We start from the raw sequence: 23,362 nt of genomic DNA, 5'->3' as shown, positions 1-23,362 counted from the left end.
GTTTTTCTCTGAAACTTTAAAACTTCAGGTTTATATATGTGAGTATATTTCAGAATTCTTCAGATAATACTTTTTATATGATAAAATTAATTGTGTTTCTCTCTCCCATATATAAAGTAAAAAAGGCAAGCTAGAGAAAAGTATGTAGTGACTAGTATGCTGCCATTTATATGAGAAGGCAAGAGGAGGGTACAAATATATATACCTATTTGCTTTTATCTTTGAAAATCAAAGTATAAGACATAAAATTTTTTAAAATGTTTACCAATTGAGGGAAAGAAGGATCAGGGTGGAAGCATAGGGAAATAATCTAGACTTCTCTGAAAATGTCTTATTTTGTAAGCTTGAATTTGGAAATATGTAACTGTTTTACATCATTATAAAACAAAATTTTAAATCCTAATTTTTAAAAAAGCAGTCCTTAAAATCAAAAGCAAAATAAAACAAATGAATCTAATAATGTATCAAGTTGGTGGCTTAACCAAAAAAGAGGAAGAGTTTGAAATGATTTTAAAAACAGTAATTTGTACCAAAGGACTTACACTAAAAACTAAAACAAAAAAATCTTAAACTGTTTTCAGTAATATTAATATTTTAGCAATAATATTCTGAACCATGTATGTATATATATATGATGATATTACCAATATATTTATATGTAAATACTAACATATAATTGCTTATATATAAGCATATTAATATAAGTTTTATATATATGTATACATATAATATACAGATAGATAATAGATATGAAAGAAATGTATTTTGAAAACAAAACATTTTGGAGAAATAGTTGATTCTAGGCTTAGGGCAGAAAATGCATAAGGTGAACCTGGCACGTTTCCTTACCAGAATACAAAGGAAAATATCAAAGACCACTGGGGCCATATCAGAAGGATGCAGGAGCCTACATGAAGAGGCTCCCATTGGGTCAAAATTGGGCATCAATAAGAATAATAACTTCAGTGGACTGAAACACATCAAATATTTGAAAAATCCAAGAGTTCGTATGACACTTAAAAAAAATTCTTGGTAGGCAGCACTGGAGGATACTAGAGAACTAATTTTAGACTATGAAACTGGTAAAAAAAAAAAAAAAGTCCTTAATAGGCTTTTCTGTACCAACTCTACCTAGGATAATTAAATAGTTGATGAGGGGAAGTTTCCCATTGATTAATGAAGAAAGACAAAGAGAATTTACAGGAATGTTCATCATGGCCACTAACAATAAAAAAGGGAGACAACGGGATGGTGAGTCTTCTGATGTCCGTCCACAACACTGTCTATAAGGTGCTGTCCCTGCCTCTGAATCAGATCAAGCTTCTAGATCTGATAGAGAAGACAGACGAAGACGTTAAATGAATCATGGGGTTGCAATTAGTAAAACGTGGGAAACTCTACGGGAAAAAATGTTTTTCTCAACAAATAAACTGCAAGGGGAAAAAAGGGAGGGGAAACATTAATTAAAAGGGACACACATGCTTACATACATACATACATAAATAAGTTAAGACTCCTAAATTCAAATAGACCAACCGTATAAACAGGGGGTGTGGGCGGAATAGTGAAAATTTGAATTACTGACTGGGTATTTGATATTAAGAACTCGTTAATTTTATGTAGGTGTAATAATTATAGTTTGGTTATGGTTTTAAAGAGTCATTATCTTTTAGAAATACTGAAGTGTGTATGAATGTCATATAATCTCTGGGCTTTGCTTCAAGATAATTCAGTAGGTTGGGGGGGGCAGTAAAGGAGTATGGATTTAACAGGATGGACCATGAGTTGATCATTGCTGAAGTTAGTGATGGGCATATGATGCGGGGGGGGTCTCTTCTCTCTTAAAAAAAAAAGTTCTTCTATACACTCAATTTTTGCCACCAAATGTTTCCCCCCGACAAATGGATAACACTTACAGCTACCATATCTAAAATTATCCTTTGGTACCTAAATTTGTAGCTCATTTGTAGCTCAACAATACGTCTTTACTCAATAGGATAGAGGTATTCCTTTAAAGTTAGTATGAAGAAGTAAATTGTATTTTTCTGTAGAAAAATACATTATTAGAAACACATAACTTTTAATGAATTGACCATGGCAACTTCATAGCAGGCTAAGCATTATATCACAAAGGAACGTTAAACCTCACAGAATTTCATGCTTTCTACCCAATATTTCTTCTCTACCATAATTTTAGTTCTTTCTACCCAAATCTCAGGGACTTTCCTGCCCATGACACTCATCCTTTGATAAATATTTAATAAATATTTGTTGAGTACCTACTACATGATAAGGGTATTTGGATCAGGAACGATTTTGCTCTGAAGGACGTCATGGTCTTATGAGGGGAAAAACTAAAACATATACCTATGGGGGGAGGTATTATGTATTATGATCGGGGTATGTAGCCAGGTCTATCAGAAGTCCTCAGAAGACTGGTTCGAACATCTCTTCCCAGGCCAGGAAAGCATGCATGGCTCTTGCGTCTTCATAAGTTACTTAACCTCGTTGAATCTGTTAAATTCTAAAATACCTGCTATGAATAGCCAAGATACATACTGCACTGAGCACTGTGCCTGGCACCTAGGAGGTGCTTACTAACTCTAGTTTCCCACTTTTGGCAAATATTTTTAATGTTGGGTTGTTGCAATCATGCATTATCAGCGGGTACTTTCATCTGACAACACTTCCAACAAAATTCCTTAAATCCAAGGCACAGGATTACATAAAACAATGTATTTTTAACTTATTTGACCAGCTATGCACATTTGCAATCCTACAGGCTGAGTTCACCTGTAGTGAGCCATGCCTCTCATTTTGGTGTCTAGTCAAGCAGCTCACCTCCTCTCCCCCATTGTTGGGCTGCACCTAAGTTCACCAGAACTCTGGGCAGCTTAGGTCTACAGAGCAGCCCCACGCTCTCCAAAATTCCCAATCTCCTACCTTCCTCCATGCCTGTAATTAAGAATTGCTGCAGTTTCTAGAAATCTATTTTAACCCAAGATTTAGGCATAACAATCTAATTACAGCATTGCTCATAATAGCAAAAGGTTGTTAACAATCCAGATACCCCAAGACTGGAAATTGTTTAATAAGGGCCATCCATATAAACAAATACTGTAAAGCCATTTAAGATATTTTGACATTCTTAATGCTAAAGAAGTTGTATTTCAGGGATAAATGCTACCATATCAAACAAAATGCAAGGGAGATTGAAAAAACCAAAATGTTAGTGACTTTTAGCCTTGAGTGGTGTTTTCTTTGCTTCTCGCTCTTTTCCTCCAGCAAGTCTTTCATCACCTGGGTATTATAACATAAATGCCATGCCAATTTCTCTCCAACCACAAGACCAATTCCTTACACATTCCCAAGCAAAGATCCCCAGCTCCCTTACCGCGGCTCCAAGCTTTAGTCCATCCTCCATTGTCTCCTAGCGACACCGCCTCTGAAGTTCTTGCCCTCCTCCTCAGCTCCTTCCCCAATCTTGTAGTTGGAGAGTCTTCTCCTACCCACAGGACGTCAATGCCTTGAAGCTAAAAGCCTCAGGGTTTCCAGCATCTGTGCTGAATGGTCCCAAACCCGGGCTTCCTACTGGGCTTCCTACTACCCTCCATCTCTCCTGACCACACAAGCCCTCACCCCACCCAGCCCCGCCTGTCTCCCTACTCAACAGGGTTTCCATATAAACCATGTCAAGCAGACTTGTCCCACACGCAAGATGCCCTTGTTCTCACTGACAGGACCTGATTAACAGCTCCCTCTTGTACCTTTCTGAGTCCTAAGACAGGCAAGCTCAGCTTTAGTTTAAAAAAAAAAAAGGGTTCTCCCTAGAATATTCCAGTCTAGCTCTGCCCCCTTAGCTATGTGTCATCGGGCATTTTTCTCAACTTGGCTGGATTTACTTCCTCATCCTAGAGATACTACCCCACAAATGTATGGTTAGCATTAACATAAAATAACATTTGCTCATCTTTCATTCCCCTCAGGACTTGCTATCACCTTCTTCTCAGAATTTAATACTCTCCGGCCGGCTCCAAGCACCGATCTCATACTCCATCCCCCTGGTATGCAAATAACTCAATTTTCTACCTGACCTTGAGCTATCAGGAGCTCCCTCTCACTTTTTCTTCTGAAAGCAAAATAAAACACAAGTAGACCCCTCCTGCAGCACTCTCTAACGAGCGCCTTTGCCTCTCCTCATTATGAAACTACTGAAGCCAAGTCTAGTTTCTATTTCATTTATCAGCCCCTTAGTAGGTGGAGTTAAAGGTGGATACCATCTCCACCTCAAGGAACCCAGGCTGGAGAGACAAAAATAATTCCTGTACCATGACTGCCACGATACTTTTCACGTCTAATCGTCAAAACCCAAGTTCTCTCAACGTTAAGGATGGTGTGTGGACTTGGCAGTGGGGTGTGTGGGAGAAAGGACAGGGCTCCCACAAAGTGAAGGCTGAGGCTTAGCAACTGATGTTTCCTTCTCATAAGATGGCAGCCATACAACATTCACGGGCCCATCAATGCCAGAAAATGTCCAGGAACGAGAAGTGCCAGCTACTTGTCCTCTCTTCATTCCTACTCAGGACGTTATTTCTAGGTTTTTGTCTCAGTTCCTCCACTAGATTGTAAATCCTTTAAGGGTAAGACCTCAGAATCAACTGTTACTGGTCAATGTTTTTCATGAAAACCACATTAGTTCCACTTCATAATATTAAAACATGGTAACACCAGAAATGTTCCAAACCACCAATTTTGATTAACTCTAAAAGCTTAAGCTTCCCAATTACACACCTAAAAGGGTTGAATGACATTTGGGTTCTTAAGATTCTAAGAGTTTATGAAAGAAATACCTGTTTCTTTCAGATCTATACAGAATACTAGTTGTACGACTTCATTTAGCTTCATTTTCTCCCCACGTGAATTTGTATGGGCTAAACGTAGTTTCTCATATAAGTCTAGAGCAAACAAACTTTCTGTGAAGTGCCAGATTGTAGACATTTTAGGCTTTGTGGGCCATACTGTCACATGCGTTTTTTTACAACCCTGTAAAAATGTAAAAAAATATACTTAGTTCACGAGCCATATGAATATAGGCCGTAGTAGGATCTGACCCACAGGCTGTAGTTTGCCGACTTTGGTCTAAAGAATTGGGTTGAGAGCTTTTAAACTTTGCCCTTTTTGTATTTTGATTCTCTCAAATCCCAGAACAGGCCTCAAGGCACATTGTGCCTTTAATAAGTATTCAAACGGCTGATAAAAGCAAGCCAGGTATTGTGAAATTGCTGTTATTTCTTGGGTTGGCAAATGTTAAAGGAGAAGAAAACAACACTGTAAAAGTTCCTGGGCCCATATCACTGTCTGTCTGGCGATGGAGCCATCTTAGCTGATTTTCTTTGTTTTTTAAAGATTGGCACCTGAGCTAACGAGTGTTGCCAATCTTTTTTTTTTTCTGCTTTTTCTCTGCAAATCCCCCCAGTGTATAGATGTGTATTTGTTTTAGTTGTGGGTCCTTCTAGTGGCATGTGGGACGCCGCCTCAGCATCGCTTGATGAGCGGTGCCATGTCTGCGCCCAGGATCCAAAGCGGCAAAACCCTGGGTCCCCGAATCGGAGCGTGCAAACTTAACCACTCGGCCCCAGGGCCGGCCCCTTAGCTGATTTTCTGACCACAGCTATTAGTCCTATCACCAAGCCAGGCCTTGTTCACAAGAGCTCACCCTTGACCTCCAGAAACTTGAGCCAAAACGGAGACTCCAGAAAAGGGAGAAATGGTCTTCTGTTTAAATATGAGAAAACAAATTAGGATTCAGGGCAGTAAGATTGAGTAGTAAAGACAAAAAAAAAAGGCACACAAGCTAGAAGAAACGTTTTATTATTAAAATAAAAAACTTTGTATAAAAGCATTACAGATCAAAAGCTCTATTTACATTTATTGATTCAAGGTCCAATTATGCATCAAACCCAGAACAGGCACAGCCAACAGGGTGCACATGCAAAGCAAAAGAGACACACAGGCACTCAGAGTCCACCTCTACCACACGATTGATTAATGCAAAAAAGAGAGGAGGGGAGACAACACAGGAAATCTGCCCAGAAACTCAGCTGGCAGAGACGTCAAGTTAACAAACTGCCGAAGGTCACCCATCTCCAAAAAGGCACTTCTCATTGTTCTAAAAGTGCTTAAAACCTGAACACGAACCCTGCGCCTAGCTTCTAATTTCTTCAAGAAAGCAAACACTGCAAATTGTAGGCTGGAATTACTATCAATTTTCCATGCAAAATGATCAAGAATTTGAAAAACTTTACATGGTCAACTGAAATAAACTTGGCAAACTACCATGATACTGAGGTCTTACGCCATGAACTCAAATCAGCCTCTTCTCTTCCCCTAGGAAGGTGAAGCCTCATCATCCTAATTCCCCAAGATGTCTTTTCTATACAATGATTTCAAGTCCAGCACTGCCCACAACCCTCGTGGTCCTGACTGTGTGTGCCACATGCCACGCGTAATCTCATGGTGGAAGTAAATAGCAGCACCTAAGTCTCAACTGTGACAAATATTATAAGCATAAAACATGGAATATTCTCAGGAGAGGCATCTAAAGTAAGAGACTCCACTTTCCAACAGTTACCTAATTTTTCCACATGGTTTTAAGACTTTTGTGCCTTGATTCTTTAAAAAAAAAAACATGTCAACTAGTATGAACATTAAACCACACTCGTTTTTGTGTAAACTAGTTAGGGCTGTTGTCTGGAATTCAATAGATGTAGTTAGTTAACACCAATAACTGTGTTTCTACCTAAGTGCTTGGTTTTATGGGTGGATTCCAGGGCTATTTCAACACCAATTAAATCAAACATGTGTTCATAAAATTGTCATGTAAGAAGAATCCAGAAACTAAATGGTGGGAGAGACCACTGGAAATAGAGAGAGGCGGGTGGTATGGGGTGAGGGGTGGGGGAAAGCAAAGGAGAAATTGCAAGAGGGCAAAGTAGAGCTAGCAATATACCTCTGTGATACTCAGAAACACTAGGACATCTAGTGAGATTAACTTGATTTGAGTTTCCTATAAAAAAGACTGATCATCAAAATTGTTAACTTGGGTTTCAATCGCATGACAAAATTGAAAACATTAACAAGGAAGATATGCGCAGTGGAAGGCAGGTAGTGGATCTTCCAGATATCATGCTTGCATTTCAAACTCCTGTTTCAGACTGAAAAAGACAAGGAAACACGTCACGATATAGTTTTCAACCCAAGAAAAATGTTATTATTGATTTATACGTATGGTCGAGTGCACACATTTCAAAGTGTAAAACTTGAACTTTTATCCACACACATGCACTCAGGTCACTGCCATCCAGATAAAGATATAAAATGTTTCCAACACTCCAAAAGACTCCCAATGTGCCCCTTTCCAGTCAATACCTGCACCCCAGCCCCAAGATAAAGACCACACATCGTCTTTTTATTAAGACACATAAATGAATGTAAGATTTGGGTGTGAAAAAGAGAAAATAAACCAGCCATTACCTTTTCAAGTAAGCATGCACATTCCCAAAGCCATGGTATTTGGCTAAATACACAAGGACCCCGGTTGCACACCGCCCGTCTCGCTGCCGACAGAAACTGCAGTTGCAGATTCCACGACAAGGTGGGCAATGCCAGTTCTGAAGGAGAATTGTGAAAAGGTACGATTAAATCAAATCTTACTTTCCCCCCTTACTTATCTACTCCTATTTAACCTCTAAAGTGGGTATTATCAATTGCATTTAACTCTTTTATCTTTTCATGGATTAAAAAAAAAAAAAACCTTAACATGGTTAATATCCATTAGTCATGCCAAATGTTCCCTAGGAAATCCAGCAGGAGTTACACAGCAACTACCAGGGGTAAATGGAGAATCAGCTTCCCCTGAACGGCCGGTCCCAAGCCCTCTGGAAGTGGCTCACACCCTCCCAGCACCAACACAACGAATTCACCTGCGTCCCCTGAAAGGAATGCTCCCACAACACTGAGGGCTCAGTCCTTTCCCTGATGCCTTCTTTCTGGCCCTGTTAGCTGGCAGCTGACCTTCAAGCCCATAGGACCATCCCTTAAGGCACCTACTGGATCCAGCAGAGCTTCCTTGACCTCTTCACCATAACGGTTTCGAAGGCAGGGACCGCAGAATTGACCTCGAACGCCCCAGCACTCTGGGTTTCTGCAGTTTGTTTTGGTATCAATAGTTTTCTGGCGGCATTGATGACAAGTAGATCCCTACGAATAACAGGTAAATAAGAAGAAAAAAATCACCGCTTTTTGTAGAGAAAAATGGTGTAAAGAATGTCCTTCTTTGTGTGGAAGGTCTGACATTTTGTCTCTGAATCCTATTTCACATCTACATACACAACTATTTGCCAGGGCATGCAAAGTATCTACAAGGATGGCGGTTTCATTCAAATATTAATGCAGTCAGCCCTCATATCTGTAGCTTCTCCATCCACAGGTTCAACGGAACGAGGATCGAAAGGCTTACAATGTGTCTGTAACTGAATATGTACAGACTTCTTTTTCTTGTCATTATTCCCTAAACAACACAGTATCACAACTATTTACAGAGCATTTACATTGTATTAAGTATTATAAATAACCTAGAGATGACTTAAAGTGTATGGGAAGATGTTCGCAGGTTATATGCAAACACTATGCCATTTTATATATGGGACTTGAGCATCCGTGGATTTTGGTACGGGGGGAGTGTCCTAGCGCCAATGCACCATGCATACCGAGTACCAAGAGATGACTGTATTATGAAAACTACTTTTCTTTAAGACAAGACCTCATCATGCAAAAAAACCCCTGCCCACATCCTTTTTTGGCTTGAGCACACCACCATATCGCTAGCACCTATCTATGTAGACACACGTAATCGATACATAGTAAATACAGGTTGAATGAATCAATTTCTACATTAAGAGAAAAGATGTAACGCTACTGAAGATTTACCAAGAGGGCTAAATCCAAGGATGCTTCAAGACTCTTCTCTTATATGAACAAAACACACAGGCACACATCCCACACGTTAGGATCTTTAGAACATCAGCAAAACTCGAACGGAAGCTATCCTTCCTCTCTCACGGATGTTTGCATTTTTGGACCTAATTCAGAGGCTCTCACCAATGAACGGTTGTATATCTTCTCTCGAGAGTTGTTGCAGATGTTCTCCAAGTCTTCCTCTGTGATTTCCTCCACGGGTCGAATTACGTGTGGGAGGGTCATGGACCCGGGGCGGCGACCTCGGGGCACGTCATCTCCCTGCACAAGAAGAAGCATGGAACAGTGTCCTTACTGGCTCTCCCCAGCTCTGAATCTCAGATAGTTGACTGTAATTCCTGCACAGAGAATTCGACCTGGAAACCCTTCTTAGAGCTTATGGAGAGGGGGCAAGTCATAAGTCTACTAAGGACAATAGGATGACATTATGGAGATGATTCCTACAGTTAATAAAAGCTGAAGAAAACACTCTCTCACCTACTCCAAAAAGATCATCAAATAAGTTTATGTGACATTCACATTCTGAATGGTTTGACAACAACATTTAATACGGATCATCTGGTGTGGAGGCTATGTGTGTACCTGTGCTGTGTGCATGATGCTGGGCCTACAGAAGAGGAAAAACAGAAGAGCAGGCACAAATGCGGAGCACTCACGTTCATGTAGCCATCCACGGCCTTCCTCTTCCTCACCAGCATGTACTTATCATCCTCCTCCTCCTCCTCCTCCTCCTCCTCTGTGGGTAGAGCACTAAGGGACCCAAGGATCCGGGACCTCGACCTGGTAAGAGGACGCGCTCTCCGCTCAGGGTTTCTTCTGCAAGCAACACCTGGGAACGTACGCCTTCGGGGTGTCTTTGATTGCTAAACAAAACACACAGGACGGAATTCATTTATTCCAGAACAAAGAGAAGTGGCACCTCCTCCTTAAGTATGTTTTCATTTAAGTAAAAGGACAGCTCCATTTTCTCATTTTCTTTGTCCTTTCTATAATGCATCAAAAATGAGCCCAAAAACAATACAGCCATTGTAATTCTGCTTTTGTAACATCTAGCCTGGTTTCTCTCAAATGAGAGATGATCTACTCGCTTTTCTACTTAATAAAGGCGCAAGAATGGATCTCGTTTTCCAAAGAAAGCTTTTCCACGACATCTCTTGGGCCCTGAAACATACTCACTGTTTCTATATTGCACAAGAGAGAAATGTATGTATGGTTTTCCTTCTTCCATTCCTTGTGTGCTTTTTCCCTTTCTTCTCAGGGAGAGGTGGGGAAAGGAAGTCTTATCTTTTGTAACCACAGCAGACACACCACATTCCCCTGAGTGGCACCAGCTTAGTTCCTCAGAACATAATCACATATATTAGGCCATGACTTGGTTAAGAAAATTGTTTTTTCCTTCTTTTTTCTCATTCTCAGATTTTAAAAACATCGATTCCATGGCATCCATCTACCATGTGGGAGGAATGTGCTAATGCTGGGAATACAGAAAAAATTTCTTTACAATCTTGACTCCCTGCCCTTGAGAGGCTTAGTCTACTTGGGAAGGAGAAAAATAACCAATCAAAACGGGTTTGAGTACTACAGGAGTTCACACGAGGCCACACCTGCCCCAGGAGGCAAGGAAGAACTCCCAGAGATCTGTCAGAGGTGTCCTCTATTTCCTCTTAGTCCGTCTATAAGACCACACAAAATAAGGAAACTGGATTCTAAAATATCCTAACAAATCTACCTTAGACCCGCGCAAAATCCTCCCACACGAACAAGCACTTACACTTACTGCACGGGGGCCCGGGAGGGAACGCCGTCCAGGGAGCGCGCCGGGGAAGCTGTCTAATTCTGACATCAGTTTTGCAAGCTGAAAAGGGAGGACAGAAATGATGGGTACAGAACCGCTGCTGAAAATGAACCACCTCTGGAAATGACAGTAGCACATCTCAAAGAGTTTCTCATTTCCCCTATACACTTACCAAGACTTTAACAGATTAAAAAAGAGACAAGTTAGTTTAGGGAAAGAAATCCATTTTAAAGCACATGTTATGAAGACTTCACAGCTACGGTGAAAATAATTCTTAGGACACAGATACAAGCAACAAGTGGCTTAGAGAAGAGCCGGGAAGAGTTAGTTCTAACACACTCAAAGTCAGATACCTACCATGGCTTTGTTTTGCTTTATATTTAAAGCCCTTTTCTCCAAAAAATTCATGCCATTTTCATCTTCTGAATCCGAACTGGAATCGGTCACAGAATTCTCCGAGGGTTCGGGGGGCGCTGCTCTTTTGTTGGGTGCCCCCCTGGTGTTTCGCGTTGGAAATTTCATCGCCACCCGGAGAGGCCCGGCCCGTCTACACTGGCTGCGGGTCCTGCAGCCCGCACGGTCTGACTGCACCGCCTGCAGTCTCTAGTCAATCAGAACAATCGAGTCATTAATGACTTGTTGATGGTTGGACAGGCTACCCCCGCACGACTACAAAATCCCTTCTGGACAAAAGACACTTCCAGCAAATAAATTTTAATTGAACACTTTCTTTGTCAATTTTAATTGACAGCTCTGGGTAACAAAATCAGGAATTACAAATACAACAATCTGAGTGCAGCCGAACTAATGTAGCCTATCTGGGACACACAGTTATCTTCACAGCCCCTAGCCCAGTGGTTCGGAGCTAACTTTTTAAATGCAGAAAATCCAGCTCCCTTTTTAATTTCTTTAACAGTAGATCTTTCTATCTTTATGCATTTTAAAAGAATTCCTATACGTACAAATATGTGTTCTCCCATAAACATGGTTTTGATGCTTATGGCAATATTAAACTTTACTAAAGATGTCAATGCCCTAATCTACTTTTTAAAAAACACTGTGGTAAAATATACGTAACATAAAATGTACCATTTTAACTATTTTTAAGTGGACAGTTCAGTGGCATTAAACATAGTCACACTGTTGTCAACAATCACCACTATCCATCTCGATGGAATACTATGCAGCAATAAAAAGGGACGGAGTACTGGCTCCCACCACAACATGGAAGAACCTTAAAAACAGTAAGCTAAGCTAAAGAAGCCAGTCACAGAAGACCACACATTATATGGTGCCATTTATACAAAATGTCCAGAATAGGCAAAACTACAATGATAGAAAATAGACTGGTGGTCGTCAGGGACTGAGGGTGTTGGGAAAGGAATGCAAAGTGACCATTAATGGGTGCAGGGTTTCTTGGTGGGGTAATGAAAATATTCTAAAATTGACTGTGGTAATGGTTGGGGAAAAACAAACACACAAAAAACGAGAGAGAGAAGAAAACATATTACTCATAAAGTCCCAGAAATGGAAGACTCGTTTTTTAACATTCAAAACTTTCTTAAATCCCCACAGCTTTTAGTACTTTCCATGTACTTTCAGTGCGCACGAATTGAGAGAATGTAAAGGGACAAAAACTTTTATGAATTCTTATGACTTTTAATGTTATTAATGGCAACAAATAACATCTACAAAGAACTGAAACACTGCCCAGAAATGATTCAGGCTTCTCTATTCAATGTTGGGGTCCCATCCAGATTTGCACACGAGCCCGCCATAACTCCAACACACACTGCTTTAGACCAACATCAGTTATTAGAGGAAATACTACACTATCATGAAGTAAGAGAGTGACAAAACACTCCTTGGTCAGGCGCTCTCACTTATGTCTGTGTCACTCAAGTGTGGTCCCAGGCAGTGGACCAGTGTCAGACCACAGTGAGCTGAGGAGCATGCCTCTCACTGTAAAGCAACACACTGCTTCCTTTAATGAGAAAGGCCTGCTAACAAGAAAATAGCTGCAGAACTAAACAGTATGCTCAGGGAAGGTGGGACCAAGGTGCAGCAGCAGCAGCAGCAGCCTGTGCAGGACGACAGAGGTTAAAGGTAAGCCAGCATGCACAAGAAAAGCCGACCGAGGAGCAAAGGTGGAAGCAGGAAGGGCCCTGATTGTTATTATTCACACTCAAGCTGCTATACCTGAGTTCCCACAAGTTTTCCAGATGCAGGCATGGATCCACCATGGGAACCAACATTTACCAAAGGCCTGCTCTACGCCAGGCACCAGGCTGCGCACTTTGACTTAAATCCAAACGCAGCTCATCCTAAGGCCACACGTGCTTCCTTTGATTAGGCTGGATTTCCGTGGCAAGGGAAATCTGGAGGTTGGCCGATTTTATCTCACCAGTTTCCAAGATTTTCAGAGCCTACAAAATGTTCGGGCTTTACAAGTAGGACTACATTAGCAAAAACTACTTTGAAACATGAAGGAAATACTCTTAGAATGTTAAAAAGATCAACAAAATCTTCTGGCACGACTAAAACAAAAATTACAAGAAAAAAATTTTTTTTAAAGCAAGTGTGTCATGCCTCTAAATGTACCTTACTCTCGATATTGGTGAAATTCACAAACTCACCATTCCATCTTGTATCTCACTCTCTGAGAAACCGCAAAATGATTCATCGTCAGAGTCGGCATGAAAAATACTGGCCAGCTCGTTAGTGACATCTGGCCTTGGTTTCTGTAAAAATCCACAATGGTCTAACACATCTTGCACCTCACTTTCTGAAAAGCCGCAGAAAGATTCATTATCAGAGTCCTCATAAAAAACATTTGCCAGTTCTTCACTGATATCTGACCTGAATTTAGGTTTCTGTAAAATAAATAAATAAATGTGGTTGTGCATTTTTTTTTCCTTTTTCAAGAACCAATTTTCCACAAACCGTGCAGAGAGCAAATCACATTTACAAGTGCACTACAAGAGAAAAGCTTTTGTTACAAAGAAAAATGGTTCAGAGGTTTACAAATGATTTCTGAGTTGTTATGGCAAATCATCAAGCATGTTAGGTTAGGCGACATTTCAAAAGGATAGAATAAGTAGCTAATCTACCTCCAACAATTACTACCTAGAACCACAGCAAAAAGTGAAATGAAATTACAGTGCATACTGTATTTTCATAACGGCTGTATAGAAATGTAGGCAAAAAGCAAGCAGTTTTAATCACGCACAAAGCATTTGGGGCATTTTGAGCACTGCAGACTCAATTCTGTTTATTCTCAGGCAGCACTTACCGTGTTTGCAAAATTATCAGAAGCAAAACTGTCACAACTGTCATCAGAGGATGACGAGGTTTCCATGGAAATCAACTTCACATATCTGAATTTCTTGAAGTTCTTCTTTGCTCTGCGATCCTTTTGCTGCAAATGGAAATGGCAACACTGTTAAGTGGGCTGCTTACTCCAGTATCCAACTAAAGACATCATTTCTGAGTTTAGTAGGTTCAAACAGCACAGAGTAGATATGTCCATTTCTTGTACCCTATGTAAAAAAAGCAGGATTTGTAATTGTTACAAATTATTTTTTCAAAACTAGGTAAAATCCTAAAAAGGGATCCTTCTGAAGGAAAACTGTAATGGTATTTATCCATTTATTCAAACATCTGTAGAGCTACCCGTCTACCCACTTTAAGAGCTCCCAAGCTCTTAGCATGCATGATACTGAGCTCCCAAGGAGTTTAATGCTAAGCTCCTAAAATCTGCCCCTTTTAAAAAAAATTAGACTGTACTTATAAAAGGACATTTCAAAAGTACAAAATGGTAGAGTGATTTCCCTCCCTCAGCCAAAATCAAGCTAATGAGGTCTTTTTATGTAAGCTTTTGGGCTCTGTACTGTGATGCTAATTGCCCCAAACTACAAGAACCGGGCAGCACTGCCACTTCAAGATGGCAGGCTTTCCAAGCAGGAGGGGTCCAGTGATTTCGGCACAAGTCCTTACAAATCGAATATATCAACCCAGTGAACAAATTTTGTACAAGGAGCCAAGTTAAAGGTCAAACAGCACTCCAAAGCCAGGGAGAATGCCCGATTCTCCCTCTGTGCTCTCAGCCTGGCCTGACATTCAGCTCTCTCTGCAGGCCCCTTCGCTGGACAAGTCTTCAGTTTTTAAAAGTCCTTTCATAAGGCACAAATTACTTGTAAATATGAAAATGGTTTCTTCATTCATCAACACTGAACAACCTGGCACTGCTCATCAGAAAACGCAATTGGCATCTACCTCATGTAAAAAAGACAGCAGTTTCTGCCATTTCTTAATATTTAATGAAGTTTCTTAAATGTTGTATTAGTTCCCGTATTTTTACCTCCTTAAATATGGCCATGGAATAGCAGAAGCGGCTCCTTACACTGAAAACTTTGAAAGGGCAAGCTCTGCTTTGAGTCCCACAAAATAATTCCAGGATGTGAGGTGCCAGGTGAACAGAACACTCTTGACCTTCTTTCTACACCTAACATTATGCACTTTCGTCTCTTGCAAATAAAATTATTTTCAGGATGATGGTACCCAACCATCCTATGCTCCTAAGTAGACTCCATTCAATCATCTTTGTCTTTTCTCCTTTTAGAAAGGCAGGAAAGTGTGATACAATAGGTGGAGATACTATCTACTAAAAGGGATCTCAGAAACTCTCCATTTTTTCAGATAAATTCAAGGACCCAGGAAGGTGAAACAGACTGCATAAGATCCCAGGGCCAGAAGGAGAACCCAAGACTGCAATCTCCTAAAACAGCACTGCCTTGCATTACTGCAGGAATTATTGCCATCTACTCACGAATCTACCTCCAAGCAGGGACCCAAGATAGCCTCAAGCCAGGCATTCTCCTGGAAGCTGTCAGAGAAATACAAGTCAGCACATGCCAAGAGTTAGTCATCGGGCAAACCTATGCCTGCCGGATACATAGAAAGAAGCAAGGAAAACGGTCACGGTTGAGACGAACTTTTCTGGAAGGCAGGTAATAACTAATTCCGTCATTTAGTAGGTGTGTTTTTTTGTGCCAGGCGCTAGCTGTGCTTTCACATTACCATGTTTAATTCCTCGCCACAAAGGTGCTATAACTATTCCCACTTAACAAATGGGGAAACTGAGGCTCAGAGACGTGAAATGCATTACTCAAGTCACACGATGGCCCAACTTTGAACCCAGCCAAGGCAGATTTCAAGCACAGCCACACACGGCTTTCCTCATCCTGAAGGCCAACGCCCAGTTCCACCCGGGACGAGATGTGTCTCTGAAACCACGCCCTCGCGCACCCCAGAACCCCAGCCTCCCCACGTGTGTCCCTTACCCCTGATGTTTGTTTTAAGCGTGTCACTTTCTTCCTTTTCACCCAGCCCCCACCTTCTAACCTCTCCTGGGGCAGACTCTACGTTCCGGTTTCCGTTAAAGCAAAAAGTAACGTTCCCTTCAGGGCAACGTCCTGCAGCTGCGAGTAAGGCTGGGGGTGGGGCAGGGAGTGGCAAAGGAGCAAATTGTCGGCGAACATTTTGGACCCCCAGGTCCTTCAGTGGCGCTTAATCACCAACTGGGACTAAAGACGCCTCCCGCGATGTGCACAACCCAAGTTCTAAAGAGACTGGTTTGCGAGACCTTTAAACTTCAAACCCACCGACCCTCAGCGGTTAGAAGCGGCGGCCGGCGTGGTTGGGGCCAAAGCGGGTGGGGAGCGCACCCAAGGGCCCCCCAGAGCGCGCGGGAGGAGCCGCGGCGAGCCACCCATCCGCCCGGAGCTGCGCGCAGGAAAGGGCTGGGCGGCTGCAGAACAAACTCCAAAGAGCAGGGAGGGCGATGCTCCCCTCCGCGCCCCACCCGCCGGGCTCGGGCCAGTGGACACAATGGGGGACCGGCCAGCCCTCGCCGCTGTCCGGCCCCGGCGCACGTGCCCCTCGGGCACACGTGGCCTCGAGCTCCCCTGCGCTGCCAGCCATCCTGCAAACGGCTCAAATCTCCGAACCGCCCGCGCGCCGGGTGCGCACGCCTAGCGGGCACGGCCCCCGGCCCCGCATTACACCAAGTGCACAAAATCTGGGGCTCGCCTAAACGGGCGCCGCCCAGGACGGCCACCAGTTGATAAGCAGCACTCCGCCGGCGGAGCTGCAGGGAGTCGGCCCGCGCCCGGCACCCCCGCGCCCGCCCCTCGGGTTCGGCCGCCCAGCCCTCACCGGCCGGCGGCGAGCGTCCATGCTGGCGGCGAGCGCCCAGGTCGGCGCTCGGAGCGCGGAGAGCGGAGCAGCCGCGCGCGCCGCGTCCCACCGAGCAGGAGGAGCCGGCGCCGCGCGGCCGGCGGGCGGGGCGCGCAGACCCGGGCCCGAGGGGCGGGGCCCGGCCGGCTTTCCCGCGTCGGGGCGCAGGTCCTGCAAGCTGTGCTAACAGCCCGCCCGGGCGCGAGGCCCGCGTGGCCCCGGGGCAGAAACCGGCCCCCCAGATATTCTGAACTGAGCGATCGCCTTGGAGTCTCCTAAAATCCGCCTTGCAAGACTGGCGGTTTTAGGGCTCCAGAGACCCTCTCTTTACGTGGCTGCACGGTCCTGAGCGAATGGCGCGAAAGTGGTTCGTATTGCTCCGGGGTTAGCAGGCTGATTTGCATGAATTCCGGGGCTGGGAGAGGAAAAGTGGAGATGGGGGATGGAGAGCGGCGCGAGTCCCGCCCGGCTTGGCACCCAGCACTCTCACTGTGGCGTGCGGTTTACAGTATTAAAAGTTAATTTAAAAATCAAAGAATCGAGCACGAACTCTCCCCTTGATTAGCCCTGTCACTGTCCCTGGGTGTAGCACCTCTTATCTGGTAACCAGACCATTATCTGAAGCAATAACGTGAGTTAAATCCTGATCTTTCTTTCCAGAAAGCTCATGAAGCTGAGCTGTTATTTTGCATAAGACTTGTGGTTTTTAAATTAGAGAAAACGGCACTGCTTGGTTAAGACTTATCTATGGGATAATGAAGTCTTTAGAGATTATCTGTGTTAAAACGTTTTGGCGATCCTTTCTCCCGTCGGAATTTATAATTACCTAAACCACAACGAACGTGAGATATTTTTCGTCGCCCTCTTAATCAAACCTGACATTACGACGAAATAAAGTGAGGCTTTTTTATTTCTTATGAAGAGCAGGGGGGAAAGTTGCTTTTAGAAGAAAAAGTCAAATAAACGGCGTTGTTTTAAAAGACCTTAATTATAATCTTACATTTAAGACAAGCGCTTGAAACGACAACATTCGAATTTTCCTCCTTCAAAACTTTTCTCTCCGGAATGATTCCTTAGCAGTAAGAGAGCATGCGTGGACACACTGCGTTCCTCTTCAGATGTGCTGAATACAAAAACTTGTGAGCAAGTAATGATGCACGAGAACAATGGATTGCAGGAATTGGAAGGGGCTTGGTCTGAGCCTTTGAGCCTTTCTAAAACACGCCTGCCCACGGTCACTGCCATAGTGCAAGGGACAAAGAACTCACGGTCTGGAAGGTAGGCGCCGGGAGAAGAGCCTGTTGGTCTGTCTGGCGAAATTCCTGGCAGGAGCGGGGACCCTCCATAAATATTTGTTGAGTAAATAAACAACGATATGAATGGTGAATGAACTGAAATTGTCCTTAGTGCTGTGTCCTGGGGAATACAATCTTGTGCCACTAAAATTAAATATATGACAATTTGGAATTGTGAAACATAAAGTAGGGGAAGATTAAGTCACTTTGCTTATGAGAGCTTCTGTTAGGAAAATTCTTAGTTCTCCTGGGGCATTAGAAAATAATTTAGTTTACATATTTTTTAAGGTTAAGATCTCTGGTCTGTCAGTCTTTTTAATCATCAGGAAAATGCAAATTAAAACAAAGAGTACAGTTTCACTTAGACTGGCAAAAATTAAAAAGCGTGATAATATCAGGTGCTGGTAAGGATATGAGGAAATCCCTGCAGTGACGTCAGTAGTGTAAATTTTTACTCCAGAGGGCAATTCAAGAATAGTTAGTAAAACCCAGCAAAACCACTTCCAGATATATACTCTAAAACAAAGTTTTTCACACTGCAGGTTAGAACCCATTGGTGAATTGTGAAATCAATTTAGTGGTTGCAACTAGCATATTTTTTTCTTCTATCTTTCTTTTTGGAACAGAATTTTAAAAATAAGTGTAGTAAATGTGAGTATTGTTTCCTGAAACTTTTGTGTCACTTTCACGTGTGCTGTATAAAATGTGTATTTCATATTGTGCTTCACCATCAACAAAGTTTTCAAGATCCTGTCCTGGAGAATGTGTGTGATGGATCTTGTACTGATGCGCTCTCATTTATTCGTTCAGTGAAGGATTGCCAATGCCTGTTACACCAGGCACTATCCTGAGTACTGGAGACACAAAGCCCAGGGAGTTTACATTCTAGTGGAGGAACAGAAGTAAACAAATAAGATCATTTCAGGTGTGATAACTTCTGAGAAGAAAAATAAAAGGAAGATAAAAGGATAGGAAATGAATGAGGGACTAATTTAGATAAGAGAAACAGGAAAGGCTTCTCCCAGGAGGTGTCATCTGGTCAGGAACCTGAATAAAGTAAGGGAGGAAGCCAAAGGAAGATGAAGAGAGTGCTGGCTGCAAGACAGAACGAACAGCTGGTTCAGAGGCTCTAAGGCAGAGAGCAGAAGCAGCCCAATCCGCTGGACTGTGGAGTGCTAGGGAAAGAGAGGGAGAGGGGCCAGATCACGTGGGACCTTCCTGGCCACAGGAAGAGCTTTAGATTTTATCCCAGGTATGATGGGAAGGAATTTGATGAAGGAAAGACCCAATGTGACCCCATGGGCTGTGTGAACTGTAAAGTGAAGGGGAGCAAGGTGGAAGGTGGAGACACTTGGAAACCTCTGGAGGAGAAAATGATGGCTTGGACAGGGGTAGTCGTGAGATGAGGAGAAGTGGTCAGATTTAAGATATATGATTTTGAAGGAAGCGCTATCAGACCTGAGGGATGGATGGTTCATTCCTATTAGCATTGTGTATCACAGTAAAGTATTGCAAACAACCTAAATGCCCCTCCGAAGGGAAATGGGTACATGAACAGTGGTATATTCATACAGTGGAACAAATGAACGGCATTTGTTGATGTAGAGAGATCTTAATGTTGAATGAAAAAGCTAACTGCAAATGTTCCGTAAGGTATATCCTTTATGCACATTTTAAAAACAAAACATACCTAAGTTGTGAAAATATAATGGACGAGCATAATGGGATAGAGTAACACTCTGAGGAAGGAAAGAAGGAGGAAAGGGGAGAGTGAAGCCTTCGACTCTATCATGAATGCTTTCTTTAAAAAGAAATGGTATGCAGCAAACACTATGGCAAAGTGTTCAGTGTGTTAAATGTGAGGGGTGAGTACATGAGTGTCTTTTATACTTTTACTTTCTTTGGGGGCTTTTTTTGGTATCTGAAACATTTTATAATAAAAAAAATTTAATTTTGAAACATTTATCCTGTCAATCAAGAGATATATTTGTAGTGTTAAATATGCAGTCCCTTTTCAGGGTCCCATAAATGGGAATGCAAGTTCCTCTTGCAATTTTAGGTGCCTCATAAAGGTTTTAAGTCACTAAGTTAGTCATATACTGGTACCTATGTTCATTTTGAATGAAAGACTCAAAATGGCTAAGAGTGGAAATTCGGTGTGCAGAGCATGATGAGGGCCCACCCCACAGCAGCAGGTAAGAGAATGACATTTCCTAAGCACACACCTGACATTTGCAGACACTGTCTGCTGTGAGGGCTGTAAATACAGTCAATACTGACTACCACCTAGAATGACTGTAGGTGGAATTTTATTTTATTTTTTCTTCTTCTCACCAAAGCCCCCCAGCACATAGTTGTATATTCGAGTTGTGAGTGCCTCTGGTTGTGTTATGTGGGATGCCACCTCAGCATGGCCTGATGAGCAGAGCCATGTCCACGCCCAGGATCCGAACTGGCGAAACCCTGGACCTCTGATGCAGAGTGCGCGAACTTAACCATTTAGCCACGGGGCCGGCCCCAGTAGATGGAATTTTAAATCTGTAACACACTCCCAAATACCAGTCTCCTGTTAAAGAGCTTTGACTTTTCTGGGCTATTATGAACTTTAAGGACTGTTGAGTGTTGTCCTGTAGCTTTTATTCACTTTGCACAAAGAATTCCACTTCCTATTGTTAAGTTGGAAACTTGACCCTGAGGTTCTGAACACTCAGCACTTGTGTAAGAAGGTGAGCCGAAGTCAAATTGAATCCAAGATGATTGCTTTTAGGACAAAGAAGGCTACAGCTATTAAGATGTATCATTTTTAGATGCAATTTCAAAATAAAGCTAATGTCCCAAGGGAGGTGCTGCTCTGAGTGCCACACACCTTTCCTCCTCTCTGGCGGCGGAACCTGAACCACAGCGGCTCTGCAGAGTCGAGACCTTCGATACACCATCCACAGCCCGAGACAAAGGACTGGAAAGAGTTTTCAGTGTTTGTGGATACAGACAGGTGCAGTCTGTCAGGTCACAAATATCTATTTTCAGTCACCCCCTAATTATAGATTTACCTCCCCAGTGCCTGCTTTCAGGATGCACAAAGGCAAGAAACCTAAAAGGCCTAAAGTTACCCTTCCACTGCCAGAAGCCACTCCGTGGGACGGCCCAGCCCATTCCCACTGTGGTTTAGTTTAGTCCACAAATCCTACCGCTCCAGACTGTACTGGTATGTTTGCTTTTGATCCTATGTCCACACTGTTTTAAGTAGGTCAGTTTGCTGACATCTGATACCTGGTTAGAGAAAGGAATATGGAAACATGAATGCAAACGTGGCCATTTTTAGAGAGAGGAAATATATGTTTTTTCCTGGCTAAGCTTTGTTCATTGTGAAATATTTAACCTCTAGTGTTGAAGCATTATTAAACACAGGATGAGATAAAGTCAAGTTTTAATTACTGAACATTATGGAAACTGAATTATAACTATAACCTAACTCTGCCTACATTTTACCATCCACATCTCCCCTCTAACCTGTTCTCCCTTCCATAACTTTTTTTTTTAATTTGCACCTGGCAAAATTTTTTGTATGAGGATGCAGATATCTCTTCGAGATAGTGATTTTGTTTCCTTTGGATATATACCCAGAAGTGGGATTGCTGGATCATATGGTAATTCTATTTTCAATTTTTTTAAGGAAGCTTCATACTGTTTTCCATAACTGGTGCACCAATTTATATTCCCACCAACAGTGCACAAGGGTTCCCTTTTCTCCACATCCTCACCAACACTTGTTATCACTTGTCTTTTTTTTTTTTTTTTTGCTGGGAAAGATTTGCCCTACACTAACATCTGTTGCTAGTCTTCCTCTTTTTTTTTCTTTCCTTCCCAAAGACCCAGCACATAGTTGTATTTTCTCGTTGTAAGTCCATCTGGTTCTTCTATGTGAGCCGCTGCCACAGCATGGCTACTGACAGGCAAGTGGTGTGGTTCCAGGCTGAGGAACCAAACCCAGGCTGCTGAAGTGGAGCGCACCAAACTTTAACCACTAGGCCTGCAGGGTTGGCTCATCTCTTGTCTTTTTGATGACAGCCATGTCATGATAACTTTAAAAAACACAATGAAAGTAGGAAAAATGACTAGAAAGATATATGGCAAAATGTTAGAAAGATTTCTTCTGGGATGGGGGAGCTATGGGTGACTTTTCTTTTTGTTTCTTTTCACTTTTCTGTTCTTTCCAAATTATCTAGAATGAGCACAAATGATTTTGAGAATCACAGGAAGAAAATTCAAGAGTGGCTTCCTGTCCTCGAAATAACAAAAACAACGCAAAGGAAGAGAGGCTGAGCAGTTAGGGTGACTTGGAGAGGAAGAGAGAGTAGGGGGAGCAGTGGGTGGGAGGGCAGCGGGTGAGGGTGCAAAGGGGAAAGAGGGGTCAAGGGAAGCGAGGCCTGTTGTTGGGGGCAGCCAGCTCTGAAGTGCTTCCCAGTCATCCTGGGGGCTCACCTGAGCAGCAGCTCTCCCAGATGCTCTGATGCTCCGATGCGTGGATGCTCTGATGCTCCAATGCTCCAATGCTCTCAGGGAGGCAGCAGAGAAGTCTTGCTGAGCAGCGTCTGGCTCAAAGGCATCTGGCAAGATTTTTGTTTGTTTTCACTCGAGAGCTTTTTGTTTGTCTTTAGTTTGATCATCTTCCCTTCTAGAAATAACTAGGGTGTACCAGAAGAGGTATGAAAAATCTCTGTTCATTGCATAGGCAAGTTATTCTGAACTGTCCTAGTTGTGAATTTTCCAGGTCACTCATTTCTTCTTTAGATCTGTTCCTTTAAACAGCTCTTTGGAAAGAGAATTGTTGCGGAGACAGAAAGTTTCCCTGTTAGCGAGAAGGAAACTTAGAGATTGTCTGTAGATTGGTTAATTTCTCGAGCAGACAAAATTCAAGATGTTGGTGGGGGCTCCAGGGAAGAGTCGGCTCTGCACACTGACTGATAGAATTGAGAACCAGCCCACCAGCGGTCCTCAA

At 42.6% G+C, this 23,362-nt stretch overlaps 1 protein-coding gene across 8 annotated transcripts; it reads right to left on the bottom strand.

The window, feature by feature from the left end:
• Window positions 1-5,855: 5,855 nt before the first annotated feature.
• On the bottom strand, window positions 5,856-17,213 carry CDCA7 (cell division cycle associated 7). Of its 8 annotated transcripts, none has more exons than XM_070581560.1 (10): window positions 17,048-17,203; window positions 14,124-14,249; window positions 13,468-13,704; window positions 11,189-11,434; window positions 10,808-10,891; window positions 9,693-9,899; window positions 9,160-9,297; window positions 8,110-8,259; window positions 7,534-7,670; window positions 5,856-7,214 (listed from the first exon to the last, which is right to left on the bottom strand). In XM_070581560.1, the coding sequence occupies exons 1-10, from the start codon at window positions 17,066-17,068 to the stop codon at window positions 7,184-7,186; spliced, it is 1,377 nt and encodes a 458-aa protein (XP_070437661.1). In that variant the 5' UTR covers window positions 17,069-17,203; the 3' UTR covers window positions 5,856-7,183. The 8 variants fall into 8 exon arrangements, with proteins under 8 accessions (XP_070437661.1, XP_070437662.1, XP_070437664.1 ...); XM_070581561.1 differs by having other exon boundaries at window positions 10,814-10,891; window positions 17,048-17,189; XM_070581563.1 differs by lacking the exon at window positions 17,048-17,203 and adding an exon at window positions 16,499-16,825.
• Between the last annotated feature and the right edge of the window lie 6,149 nt (window positions 17,214-23,362).

The sequence above is a fragment of the Equus przewalskii genome, chromosome 17 (assembly GCF_037783145.1).
Source record: "Equus przewalskii isolate Varuska chromosome 17, EquPr2, whole genome shotgun sequence".
Classification (NCBI taxonomy): domain Eukaryota; kingdom Metazoa; phylum Chordata; class Mammalia; order Perissodactyla; family Equidae; genus Equus; species Equus przewalskii.
Note: the sequence above shows the minus strand (reverse complement) of the source record. Positions and strands in the feature narration are given on the sequence as shown.